This window comes from Salvelinus namaycush, chromosome 9, assembly GCF_016432855.1.
Source record: "Salvelinus namaycush isolate Seneca chromosome 9, SaNama_1.0, whole genome shotgun sequence".
NCBI classification, from domain to species: Eukaryota; Metazoa; Chordata; class Actinopteri; order Salmoniformes; family Salmonidae; genus Salvelinus; species Salvelinus namaycush.
The window spans coordinates 46,339,989-46,354,056 of record NC_052315.1 but is presented as its reverse complement, the minus strand read 5'-3'; the positions used below and the strand labels follow the sequence as shown (position 1 = coordinate 46,354,056).

Below are 14,068 nucleotides of genomic sequence, written 5' to 3'. Positions count from 1 at the left end.
GCCTGGAATATTTCAATTTTGGGGAATCTCTTATAAAATGGGTAAAAATTATGTATAGTAACCCTAGGTGTAAAATAGTAAATAATGGCTACATCTCAGAAAGTTTTAAACTATCTAGAGGAGTAAAACAAGGTTGTCCACTATCGGCATATCTATTTATTATTGCCATCGAAATGTTAGCTGTTAAAATTAGATCAAACATTAATATTAAGGGATTAGAAATCCAGGGCCTAAAAACTAAGGTGTCATTGTACGCTGATGATTCATGTTTTCTTTTAAAACCACAACTAGAAACTCTCCACGGCCTCTTAGAGGATCTAGATACATTTGCTATCCTCTCTGGATTAAAACCAAATTATGATAAATGTACCATATTACGTATTGGATCACTAAAAAATACACATTTTACATTGCCATGTAGTTTACCAATTAAATGGTCTGACGGTGATGTGGACATACTCGGTATACAAATCCCAAAAGAAAGAAATGATCTCACTCCAATAAATTTTTATAGAAAGTTAGCAAAAATAGATAAGATCTTGCTACCATGGAAAGGAAAATACCTGTCTATTTGTGGGAAAATCACCCTGATTAACTCTTTAATCATATCACAGTTTACCTATTTGCTTATGGTTTTGCCTACACCTAGTGACCTGCTTTTTAAATTATATGAACAAAAAATATTCAATTTTATTTGGAACGGCAAGCCAGATAAAATTAAAAGGGCCTATTTATATAACGAATATGAATTCGGAGGGCAGAAATTATTAAATATTAAAGCATTAGACCTCTCACTAAAGGCATCAGTCATACAAAAGTTATACTTAAATCCAAACTGGTTCTCTAGTAGATTGGTACGAATGTCTCATCCTATGTTCAAGAAGGGCCTTTTTCCCTTTATTCAGATTACACCTGCTCACTTTCGGTTGCTTGAAAAGGAAATAATTTCCAAAATATCTTTATTTTTTAAACAAGCCTTAGAAAGTTGGTTGCAATTTCAGTTTAATCCACCTGAAAGGACGGAACAAATAGTACAACAAATCTTGTGGTTAAATTCAAATATAGTAATTGATAAAAAAACTGTATTTATCGAAGAAATGTTTAAAAAAGGTATAATTTTTGTGAATGATATCATAAATAGGACTGGTGGAGTAATGTCACACATGCAGCTAACACAGACATATGGAAATGTCTGCTCTACCCAAAATTACAACCAATTAATTGCGGCATTACCACAAAAATGGAAGAGGCAGGTGGAAGGGGATAAAAGTAAGGAACTTGTATGTCGGCCTTATATTAAAGAACATAAATGGTTAAAGAAAAGTGTGATAAATAAAAACATATACCAATTTCATTTAAGGACCAAAAAACTTACAGCTGTGCCATATAAATTGCAAAATAGTTGGGAAGAGATTTTCGATGTACCCATTCCATGGCACATGGTTTATGAATTGATACGCAAAACAACGCCGGATTCAAAACTTCGAATTTTTCAATTTAAATTATTGTACAAAATTCTTGCAACTAATAGAATGTTATATATATGGGGGATACAATCTTCCCAGCTCTGTAGATTCTGCTGTGAGGAGGCAGAGTCATTAGACCATTTATTTTGGTATTGTCCGCATGTAGCTCGTTTTTGGTCACAGGTCCAGGAATGGTTGAAGAATTGCAACATTTGCGTAGAACTAACGCTACAGATAGCAATACTGGGGGATTTGAAAAGCCATAGTCAATCAATCAATAATATAATAATTATTTTAGCAAAAATGTTTATTTTTAATTTACAATCCGTGGAAGCTATGAGAATAGGAAGATTCAAATCTTTTGTGAAGCATCACAGCACAGTTGAAAAATATATGGCAAATAAAAATCCAAAATGGATGATGTTGGAAGATAGATGGGAAAGGTTGAGTGGAGCTGAAGGGTGGGACTAATAACAAGATAAACAATGTAGGGCATACGGGATCTGTGAAATGTGTATAGGTGCGGAGCTATTGTGAAATAGCACAGTTACAAGTGGAAATCAAACTGGATGGACAACAGAAATAGAGGAAGGACTAAGAACAAACAAGAGAGAACTATTATAAAGTAGACTGTGTCTGTAAAATGTGTATAAGATGTATAAATTGAAGGTAAAAACAGAAATGTTTATCAGTTTACTCCAATTGGGGGATCGGTGGTAGGGTTTGCGGAGAATAATAATAAAGGTATACTCTTTAAAAAAGTATGTATGTCTATGTAGGTATGTGTATGTATATATGTGTATATGTATGCATACGTGAATGGATATATATATTTACCCCAAAAAATATGGGGGATTGGAAATGATGCAGACAATTACATTGGAAGCAACATTCTTTCCGCAATATTAAGCTGATCCACCCCCCCCCAAAAAAAAGAAAAAAAAAATAATAATAATAATAATAAAAAAAAAAAAAAAAAATCACATCCAACAATAATATCCAAGGGCTTAGATATCCAGGGCTTAAAAACAAAGGTGTCATTGTAAGCTGATGATTCATGTTCTTTTAAATCCACAATTTGGATCCCTCCACAGCCTCAGAAGATCTAGATACTTTTTCCAACCTCTCTGGATTACAACCAAATGATGATAAATGTACTATGTTATGTATTGGATCACAAAAAAATACAACTTTTACATTATCGTGTAGTTTACCAATGAAATGGTCTAACGGTGAAGTGGACATACTCGGTATTCATATCCCGAAATAAAAAAACGATCTCACTACAATACCTTTTAACAGAACATTAGCAAAAATAGATAAGATCTCGCTACAGTGGAAAGGAAAATACCTGTCTATTTGTGGAAAAATCCCCTTGCTTAACTCTTTTGTCATATCTCAGTTGACCTTTTTGCTTATGGCCTTGCCTACACCCAGTGAACAGTTTTTTAAATTATATGAGCAAAAGAATATTCAATTTTATTTGATACGGCAAGCCAGACAAAATTAAACAGGCCTATTTTATATAATGAATATGAATTCGGTGGGCAGAAATGATTAAATATTAAAGCATTATACCTCTCACTAAAGGCTTCAGTCATACAACAGTTATACTTAAATTTGAACTGGTTCTCTAGAAGATTAGTAAGAATGTCTCACCCCATGTTCAAGAATGGCCTTTTTCCCTTTATTCAGATTACAAACTCTCACTTGAAAATGAAATCATCTCCAAAATATAGCTATTTTTAAAACAAGCCATAGAAAGTTGGTTGCAATTTCAGTTGAATCCACAAGAAATTAAAGAACAAATATTATGGTTAAACTCAAGTAGACTAAATTATATAAACAGTATAATCTATAAATTATTTCACAAATAGGACTAGTGGAGTTATGTCACACATGCAGCTAACAAAAATATATGGAAATGTCTACTCTACTCAAAATTGCAACCAACTAATTGCAGAATTACTGCAAAAATGGAAGAGGCAAGTGGAAGGGGGATAAAGTAAGGAACTTGTCTGTTGGCCCTGCATTGAAGACCAAAATTGGTTCAATAAAATTGTGATAAATAAAAAAGTATGCCAGTTTCATTTAAGGACCAAAAACTTGACAGCTGTACCATATAGATTACAAAATAGTTGGGAAGAGATTTTCGATGTGGCGATTCCATGGCACGTGGTTAATAAACTGATACAGAAAACGACGCTGGGTTGAGTTTTTTTATTTAAATTATTATACAAAATTCTTGCAACCAATAGAACATTATATATATGGGGGATACAACCATCCCAGCTCTGGAGATTTTGCTGTGAAGAGACAGACTCATTAGATCATTTGTTTTGGTACTGTCCATATGTAGCTTGTTTTTGGTCGCAGGTTCAGGAATGACTGAAGAATCGCAACAGTTACTAGGAGCTAACTCTGCAAATAGCACTGCTGGGTGATTAAAAAAGTCATAGTCAATTGATCAATAATATATTAATACTCTTAGCAAAAATGTTTATCTTTATTTTACAATATGTAGAATCTATGAAAATAGAAAGGTTTAGAACTTTTGTGAAACATCACAGCACAGTTGAAAAATCTATGGCAAATAGAAATCAAAACTTATGGAGCTGAAGGATGGGACTAAAAACAAACAAAAGATAACTATTGTAAAATATACTGTGTCTGTGAAATGTATATAGTATGTATAAGCTGGAAGTAAAAGCCTAAGTTTTTTTGTCCAATTGTTTACTCCAATTAGGGGAGGGGTGGTAGGGTTAGGGGGACATAATAAAGGAAAATATATTCACAAAAAATATATATGGGGATTGGAAATGAACGCGACAATTACATTGATGGAAGCCACAATCTATCTGCAATTTTAAAGCTGATCTAACCCCTATATATACAAAATAAATATATTTTAAAAAAGGTAGGCGCGTGGATCAGAAAACCAGTCAGTATCTGGTGTGACCACCATTTGCCTCATGCAGCACGACACATCCTAATGTTGATCAGGCTGTTGATTTTTGCCTGTGGAATGTTGTCCCACTCCCCTTCAATGGCTGTGAAAAGTTGCTGGATATTGGCGGGAACTGGAACACGCTGTCGTACTCGTTGATCCAGAGCATCCCACACATGCTCAATGGGTGACATGTCTGGTGAGTATGCAGGCCATGAAAGAACTGGGACATTTTCAGCTTCCAGGAATTATGTACAGATCCTTACGACAATGTGCCTCAGGTTCTCGTCACGGTATCTCTGTGCATTCAAATTGCCATCGATAAAATGCAAGCTTCTTGATATGCCACACCTGTCAGGTGGATGGATTATCTTGGCAAAGGAGAAATGCTTACTAACAGGGATGTAAACAAATTTGTGCACAACATTTTAGAGAAATAAGCTTTTTGTGCATATGGAACATTTCTGGGATATTTTATTTCAGCTCATGAAACATGGGACCAACACTTTACATGTTGCGTTTATATTTTTGTTCAGGGTAGTTTTAATTAGTGTTCAGCAGCGTGTCTCCCAGGACTTGGGGGGCTGCTGGGTAAGAGAGTTTCCCACCACACCACGTCCTGCCAGTCACGAACCCTGATGGACCCTAACCATGACACCGTTCTAAAGGAGGTTTGTGTGGAGGCCAGGAGATAAGAAATAGTTGGGGTGTCTGCGTCTCATGCAAGCTGCCTTCTGTATAATGACAGACAGCTCCACACCAGGGCCTCCCTGTGGGTTCACACTGAGGAAACCTTTAATTACAGGAGTGGAGGTCTGACTGAAAATGTTGCTATTCTCAAGGCCAGATTTAAAAAATGTAACTAACTTGGAGCTGGTTTCCTTGTGTTTTTACCGGGTTTTGTTTTGCTCATAAAACTTGGGGGCCCAAATAAAACCACCCGCAGGCCAAATTCGGCCGCGGGCCACCAGTTGGAGAACCATGACCTAAAGGAAATGCATCATAGGTCTCTAGAACCAAGATTGAGACAGTTTTACTGTATGGCAAACAAAGTCTGCACCTCAGATCGATGGTCTAAAAGGTGAAAATGTGCACTTAAGAATAAATACCTACTGATGGGATTGTCGGGATAAAATGAACCGTGAACCTGGGTGGTGGTGTGCCTGGCTGCGATTTCAATAAACACTTTGAAGCAACCACATCAGCACATACTGCAGAACAGACACAGATGTATATTTCCCTCTGCTTATAGCTGCAGTGAGAAAGTTGAAGTGCAGCCTAGTGTATGCAGTTACTTTCACCTTACTATACCCATTCAAATGATTGGGGCCAAGAGAATCAAAGTATATAAACCTAGATTCCCTGTAAGTCCCTGGTATATTACATGGGAGAACCTAAGAGCTCATACATTAGACTAATGAGAATATAAACTATGGTAATGCCTGGCTGTAGACATCATGTGATCAATATAGTCTCTTAAAGGGAAATACAAGTTTAATAAAAAAGTGTTTTTTAACTTAATAAAAAATCAACATGTTTCAAAGCCAAAGATGCTACCATCCTAGAAATAGCATGTTCATTCACCCTTCTAGTAATTCTAATAATATGGTTGCCACCTCCTACAGTGTGATTGGGGCAGAACCTACCTGTCCCTCTAGGTCCTTGCAGGAGATGGACGGAGTGTTGACATAGGAGCTGATTGAGGAGCTGGTGTTGATGTCATCTGTGTCGACGGTGTCACTGATCCCACTGCTCACCGAGCTGCTGTCGTCCCAACTTGGGAGCGAGGAACACAGAAGAGAGAAAGAGTATGAGTTTGAATATTATATGGTAGGAGTTCGTAGCGAGAAAGGGGGAAGACATGATAGACCGAATGTCAGGGAGAAAGCAAGAGACACTGTAGAGCAGGGGTGTCAGACCAGTTTCCCCCCCACGTGCCGCATTCAATCATCACCATGTTTCAAAGCCAAAAATGCTGACACCGTAAAAAATAAGCTTGTTCAGGCCACTTCTCTCTCTGTAATTGATTATGGTGACTTGCTGTATACGCATGCAGCCACCTCCGTCTTATAGAGACCGGACTCTGTTTATCATGCGTCCTTTTTTACAAATGTCAAGTCACTCACCCACCATTGCACATTGAACCAAATTGGTAGGTTGGATCTCACTTTATATGCGCATAAAGATTCATTTGTATGTGTTCATCTACAAAGCCCTTTTGGGTAAACTCCCTCTTTACCTCTGTAGTCTGGTCTCCTTCACCACCAGCAGTGACCATACCCGGTCGGCTAAGTGGTTGCTACCTAAAGTCCCCAGGACATTCACAGTATTAGGCAAGACTGCCTTCTCTTCGTGTGCACCAGACGCATGGAATAATCTACAATCCATGCTTCATCTAGATATGTTGGTGCCACTGAATGAATTTAAAATATTGATGGAAGACTGTTACAGAGGAGTGTAAATGCTTTTTTTAAGGCTGGATCATGTTGTTGTATGTTTTAATTCTGTAATGTATTGATTGTTGCTGCCTTCTTGGCCAGTCTCCCTTGAAAAAGAGACTCTGAGTCTCAATGGGCTTTTCCTGGTTAAATAAAGGTTAAATAAATAAAAATAAAATCACAGAGGTTCGGAGGGCGGCACTTAAAATGTATTATATTTCCTTGTCATCAAAATGTACAAAAGATTGGTCTCCTCCCTGGCTGTCTAGCGACATGCGGTCTGGGTACCCACCCTGTGAAAATGAATGAAAAAATAACTAATGTAAAATAAATAAATACACATTTGATCAATAATCCTTTTATCAATGAGCTTAAGGACATACATCAAAAGAAGGGACAGAATATAACACGATCATTTCAAACTGAGTGTTATCAACGGAAAAACTGGCTCTGTGGCTGCGCTGCTAGCAATCAACTCTACCGCTTCCCTTGCCTGCTGTTCTCCACCAGCAACAGCGTGTGGACAAGAGCCGGTAACTGCGACTTGAACAACTAGCCTACAGCACTCAACAATCATGAGAAATCTGTGTCTCACATCCAGAGCCAGATAGCTCCGAAGAGATTCAGTAGCTCGCCGCTAGATCTGCCATTGAATGAACACCGGAGATTGAACATCAGCATGCACAATGCAAAGGTAAAAGAGAGCCGTGAGATTTTGAAAGACCAAGCTAATTAATGCTACATGCTACCTAAACAGGAGATGGCATTTCGTGGCAACGATGAGAGTGCCAGCTCATCAAACAGGCCCAGGGGCAACCATGTGGAACTAGTACACGCCTTAAGACTTAGCTGAGAAAGATGAACAGTTAGCAACTCATCTAGAGACGCCACCGTGTTTGCTTTTTGCTCACGGCCCATGGAATTTTCAAAGAAACAGGCGCGCTCTTCTGTGTTCTGCAGAACAAAAAGATGGATATCGGTTTCTGCCGTACCCGTAACAGCGACACAATGAAAGCGCTGGAACGGCAGCGACAAGACTTTGATAGTTTCTATGAGCGATTCAAGCAGAAATGCAATGACCTGGGCCTGGCAGAAAGCGAAACTCGTAGTAAACAGCTGAACAGTAGAGAGGGGGTGAATATACTACTACATGCTGGACAATATTAATGTTCAGATGAGAGCCAGGTTTGACCTCTTTGGTGACTTTAATTTCCTTGGCTTAGAGGACTGCAAAAAAATCGAAACAATGTCACAAATTTCGACACCAGCAAACGAGAGCCTGTCAAATTATGCCAATTACTTCGATTTCGTTAGACTTAAGGAAGATCTTGTCGGATTGTACAGTTAACAAATGGTACAGGACAAATCACATGGACAGCTCCTCAGCTTTGTCTTCCAGCATGACCAGACACAGACTGAGTTACTGCAGCTGGTGCTCACTATACCAGCCACAACAGCATCCGTTGAGAGGTCATTTTCGGCACTGAAACGGATAAAGACATACAGTCGAAACCGGACCGATAAAGGGCGACTCTCATCCCTTGCCATCATCTCCGTTGAGAATTGAGACCGAGAGACTTTTAAAACGGAGGGCCAACAGGGAGGAGTTCTACAGTTCAGTCACTGATGTCTTTACCCAGAAGGAAAGAGGGATGGACATCAAGTGTTTAGCGCCCTCTACTATTATCACATTGTCTATTGTGTTAGTATATATCTCAAGCAGTAGCACTGACTACTATTATTACGTTACATGTCTATTGTGTTAGTATATACTGTATCTCAAGCAGTAGCACTGACTACTATTATTACGTTACATGTTGTCACGAACGTCGTCAGGGAATTGACCGGACCAAGTTGCAGCGTGGTGAGGGTACATTTTCCTTTATTTTAAATGTCGCCAACAAAACAAGAAACAACAAAAAAGAACGTGAAGCTTACTAGGGCTATACAGGCCACTAACAAAGACAACTACCCACAAACACCAAAGGAAAAAAGGCTGCCTAAGTATGATTCCCAATCAGAGACAACGATAGACAGCTGTCCCTGATTGAGAACCATACCCGGCCAAAACATAGAAATACAAAACATAGAAACAAAGAAACTAGAATGCCCACCCTAGTCACACCCTGGCATAACCAAAATAGAGAATAAAAGCATCTCTATGGCCAGGGCGTGACACATGTCTATTGTGTTAGTATATATCTCAAGCAGTAGCACTGACTACTAGGCATTTAGTGTGTGTAGCGCTGTCTACAAGTAGCCCTACTCGCTGGCATTTGGGTCGCTGTCTGTGGTGCTGAAAGTTGCCTGGTCGTGCAGGGCAGTTGCGTAATTAGGGCCTGTGAATGTGTGCCTAAAGGTTGCGCCGCCTACCTGTTGCTGTTTGATGGTTGGTTGTGGATGTTTGATGGTTATCTTTGTGATCGCGTCATACTGAAAAACAGCGTAGCGACAAGTCCGCTTTATGGATGTGTGCGTGTGGAGTGAGTGGTAGACAATAGAAAGTGTCTACCCGGCCTCGGACCTTACCGCACGTCACTGTTCGCTTCGACGACATCGGCAAGCTGGACAGAGTGAAAAGACTTTAGGCGTAGGCCCGTTATCATTTCTTCACGGTTTCAATTTGGTTTTGGCCATTTCAACGTCGATTCAAATACTCAAACCACCCGCGGGGCCTTGAGTTTAACACGCGCTGCAGAGAGACAGAGATACATTAATAAGACTAGACAGGGTAGAAAGAAAAAAAAAACTCCTATTATTCTCCCTCTTTCTTATTCTCCATCTTTTACCAGGTCTGTTGGCCAGAGACAGCATTCCCATCATGCCTGTGACGTTAGGAACGTCTCCCTCCAAATTCCTAACTAGTTTTAATTAGCGTTCAGCAGAGTGTCTCCCAGGACCTGGGGGGGGGGGGGGGGGCTGCTGGGTAAGAGAGTTTCCCACCACACCACGTCCTGCCTGTCACCAACCCTGATGGGCCCTAACCAAGACACCGTTTTAAAGGAGGTTTGTGTGGAGGCCAGGAGATAAGAAATAGTTGGGATGTCTGGGTCTCATGCAAGCTGCCTTCTGTGTGATGACAGACAGCTCCACGCCAGGGCTTCCCTGTGGGTTCACACTGAGGATACCTTTAATTACAGGAGTGGAGGTCTGACTGAAAATGTTGCTATTCTCAGGGCCAAAGGCTCTATCTGTGTGTGAACGGACTTAAAGATGTGTGTATGTGTGTGTGTGTGTGTCTGCGTGCATGTAGATGTGTGAGGAGTTTATCATCCACTGTCTGTGTGACAGAACCACTCCTTTCACAGTACTCACAGAGGTGTTGAAGTGTGGAGGGAGTTGGGTGGGAAGGTTCTCTTTATGATTCTAAATTCACACGGATCAGGACACTCACTCATTCCAAGTCTGCCTGTCTGTCTGTCCTCAGTCTCCCATGCCAGTGTGATTGTTGCTGAGCTAACCAAAACAAACTTGGCCAGCCACAGCCAGACACTGCTGAGTGTTCCCTGTGAGAGCATCAACACCTCAGCCAGAAGCAACAGACCCCTCAATTCACAGGTCTACTCAGTCCACTGTCTCAACGAAGTCCAACCATTTCAGTATAGTACCACGTTTACTGTGAGGAATATAAAATGGTAGCAGGGGGAAATCAGAGTCCATAGATGACAATAATGAATGATGAACTGACTCAGTAGTCCTAAACATCACCCACAGGTTCCAGTCTAGCAGGTATGTGGGCAGAGGTCTGGCTCTAATCTAACACAAGCCAGGCTTGGGTTGCAAAGCTACCGGTAATTTACCAAAGTTACCAGAATCTTCAGTAATTTTGGTAATTAACCAAAACCTATGGCAATCTATCATATTTGATCATTTAAACTTGAATAACTTACTTATTTGTTATTAATATATAGTATTGTCCATAAGTTTGTAACAGATAGACCATATGATTCAAGAGAAAATAGCCTATTTAATGAAAAAAGCATCTTAATCAACAATGGCAATATTTTCAATTAACTCTGCAACTCTTCCAACTATCGACTTTTTTCCCAACTGCCACCAGTTTGACACCAAAACAGTGACAACAAATACATATTGACATAGTCAAATGAAGTGTGTAAAAAATAACGGATAGTTCGTACTGAAACCCTCATATTAAACATCAATGGTATTCACTCAGTTGATGGTTTGTATTTAGGATAATGTTTTACAGCTTTGTCATTCTATTTTTTTATTTTAAAATCATCTTATTTAAATATTTCATATATTTTACATGTGATAAGGCCAGACAGAGGGCCAGAGATAATTACAGACGCCTGTGATAATCTGAAGTACCCAAAAGGGCCACTAGATGTCTTGTGATAGATTACATCAAATCCTTGAAAGATGCCCACATTCTGGTAGTTTACTGGTAAACTTTGAACGTTTCCAGTAATATACCCTCCCTCTGCAACCCTAAGCCAGGCACAGTTGCTACATTTCCATTGAGGATTAACCACAATGTTTTACCCAAAAGGCTCAGACTTTTCTGTTTCCATCTACATGGGCCGGCACGGGTGTCTCGCTAGGCCATGGCTCCGGCGGACCTACTCTAACTTGGAGCCAAGGCCCTGGGTACTTTTCAGCTTGCATTTACATAACAATGTCTAACTGTGAACTTTAACACCTTCTCACAAAGCAACAGTCTTGAATGATGCCGAGGTTGTTGATTCTGATCGCCAGAAGTCTTTAGTGTCACACTCCTGATGGAAACACCATAACACTAGAGCTGGCATTAACATAAAACACTGGCGGCCCACTGGTGTGGAGGTAAGTGTCAGTGGTAAAGCACCAGGTGTGTCCTGCTGGCCAAATGCCTGCCCGGTGTCCTGCAGTGCCCAATCCAGCCCTTGTTTCACTGCACTGGTCTTCGCGCGCGCACACACACACACACTCAGTCCACTGTCGCAACTAAGTCCAACCATTTCAGTATAGTACCACGTTTACTGTGAGGAATATAAAATGGTACACACACACACACGCACGCGCACACACACACACACACACACACACACACACACACACACACACACACACACACACACACACACACACACACACACACACACACACACACACACACACACACACACACACACACACACACACACACACACACACACACAGCTACACCAAAACAATTCATCTTTTCACTGAGCCAGGGCTGAGAAATGCAAGACAAGGCCAGGGGCTGGAGTGGGGTGGCAAAGGTGGAAGAGGTCCAGCACAGAGACACAGTCACTCAGTATTCGGAATGTCTCCCTTCCTCCGTTTCAGCTTGGGAGAGTTCTACTGTATACTTTATGGACTTGTGAGAGCTGAAGTGGTCAAAACAATACATATTTCAGATGGACCCATTCTGCTTCTAGCCACCCAGCACAGGACTAATCATGACTGGTGGGCTGAGGTTCAGACAGGTTACGGTTCACCCTTTGCTATGCTATCAACCCTGACTATTTGTTAAATGGAGGAGGGAGTCTCCTGGGGGTGTTCTAGGCTGTGAGTCAGAGATTGACTGGGGGTAGAGTGAGCTCTCAACCCATGTAGGCTGACTGATAGTGTGGCTCCTCCAGGGTCTGGGGGAGATACAGCTTAGGCCCTCCCCTCCCCGGCTCCTGATGCTGCAGTGCTGCTGTCACTGTTTCCTCCAGTCTGAATAATGAGCAGAGACTGGAGCTGGCAGGGTACACCTTGCCCCTAATCAACATCGCCCCTAAGCCACCATTAGTCTCTCTCTCTCTCTCTCTCTCTCTCTCTCTCTCTCTCTCTCTCTCTCTCTCTCTCTCTCTCTCTCTCTCTCTCTCTCTCTCTCTCTCTCTCTCTCTCTCTCTCTCTCTCTCTCTCTCTCTCTCTCTCTCTCTCTCTCTCTCTCTCTCTCTCTCTCTCTCTCTCTCTCTCTCTCTCTCTCTCTCTCTCTCTCTCTCTCTCTCTCTCTCTCTCTCTCTGTGTAGGGTGTAAATATGATCAGTTGTGTGATGTTTTGGTATAAATCCAATTTGGCTTTTACTCAAGACATTGTGCTTATTACGGAAGTTTAGAACTCTTACATTGATAATACTACAGAAAACCTTCCCCAGGGCATTGTTCACACAAATGCCTCTGTAATTGTTAGGGTCAAATTTGTCTCCGTTCTTAAAGATTGGGGTTATGAGTCCTTGATTCCAGATGTCAGGGAAATAACCTACACTCAGGATCAAATTAAACAATTTTAATATAGCCAATTGAAATTTTGCACTAGTGAGTTTGAGCATCTCATTTAGGATGCCATCAGGTCCGCATGCCTTTTTAAATTTGGGAGCCTGAAGTTTCTTATTGAGCTCCTGGTCAGTAATTGGGGAGTCCAGTGGATTTTGATTGTCCTTTATAGCTTTTTCTAATCCATTCAACTTCTCATGAATTTGGCGTTGTTCTGCGTTTGTGTCAATTTGAACGGTGTTGTAGAGTGTTTTAAAATGGGTTGTCCATATGTCACCATTTTGTATCGCTAATTCCTCTTGTTTAGATTTTTTTAGTTTTTTCCAATTTTGCCAGAAGTTGTTTGTGTTTATGGACTCCTCAATTAGTGTCAGCTGCTTGCTGTTGTACTGTGCTTTTTTGGTTCTGAGTGTACGTTTATAGAGTTTTAAAGTCTCACAGTAATGAAGGCGTAATTCACCATTATTTGGGTCTCTGTGCTTTTGGTTGGATATTGTTCTAAGTCTCTCTCTCTCTCTCTCTCTCTCTCTCTCTCTCCCTCTCCCTCTCCCTCTCCCTCCCCTCGTTTCACCCTGACTGGGAGATTGTCACTTATCAAAAATGTGTACTTGTAAAGAAAGATGACCAATATATTCCATGACCAGAAAAGTATGTGAAAGACTAAGGTGGGAAGTTGGGGGTCAAATGAGTTGATATTGTTGTGTCTGTTTAGATATTAGAGACTGGAGTCTCTATAGAGTGAGTTGGGGGTGGTGTGGCAGCACACACTGTATACCCCTCCTGTTTCTGTGTGGCGAATGCAGGATTAGAGACACAGGGCCCCAGAGGAGTGAGGGGATCAGTGGACACTCTCTGGGGCAGGACATTGGGTGACTTTGGTCTGAGAGGCCAGTGGAGGGAAGTGAGCTGAGCTCAATCCAGAGGCCCCCACGCCACGCTGTCCTGCATGTCCACTCTGTTTGGTCAGGGTGGGAAGCCATTAGTTC

At 40.9% G+C, this 14,068-nt stretch overlaps 1 protein-coding gene across 1 annotated transcript in view; it reads right to left on the bottom strand.

The window, feature by feature from the left end:
* The window catches only part of LOC120054135 (neuron navigator 2-like), a 92,924-nt gene that overhangs the window by 45,221 nt on the left and 33,635 nt on the right, over positions 1–14,068 (bottom strand). Inside the window, exon 6 of the mRNA XM_039001548.1 lies at positions 6,060–6,189. Within this exon, the coding sequence (XP_038857476.1) occupies positions 6,060–6,189 (130 nt within the window). The remainder of the gene's footprint in view (positions 1–6,059; positions 6,190–14,068) is intronic.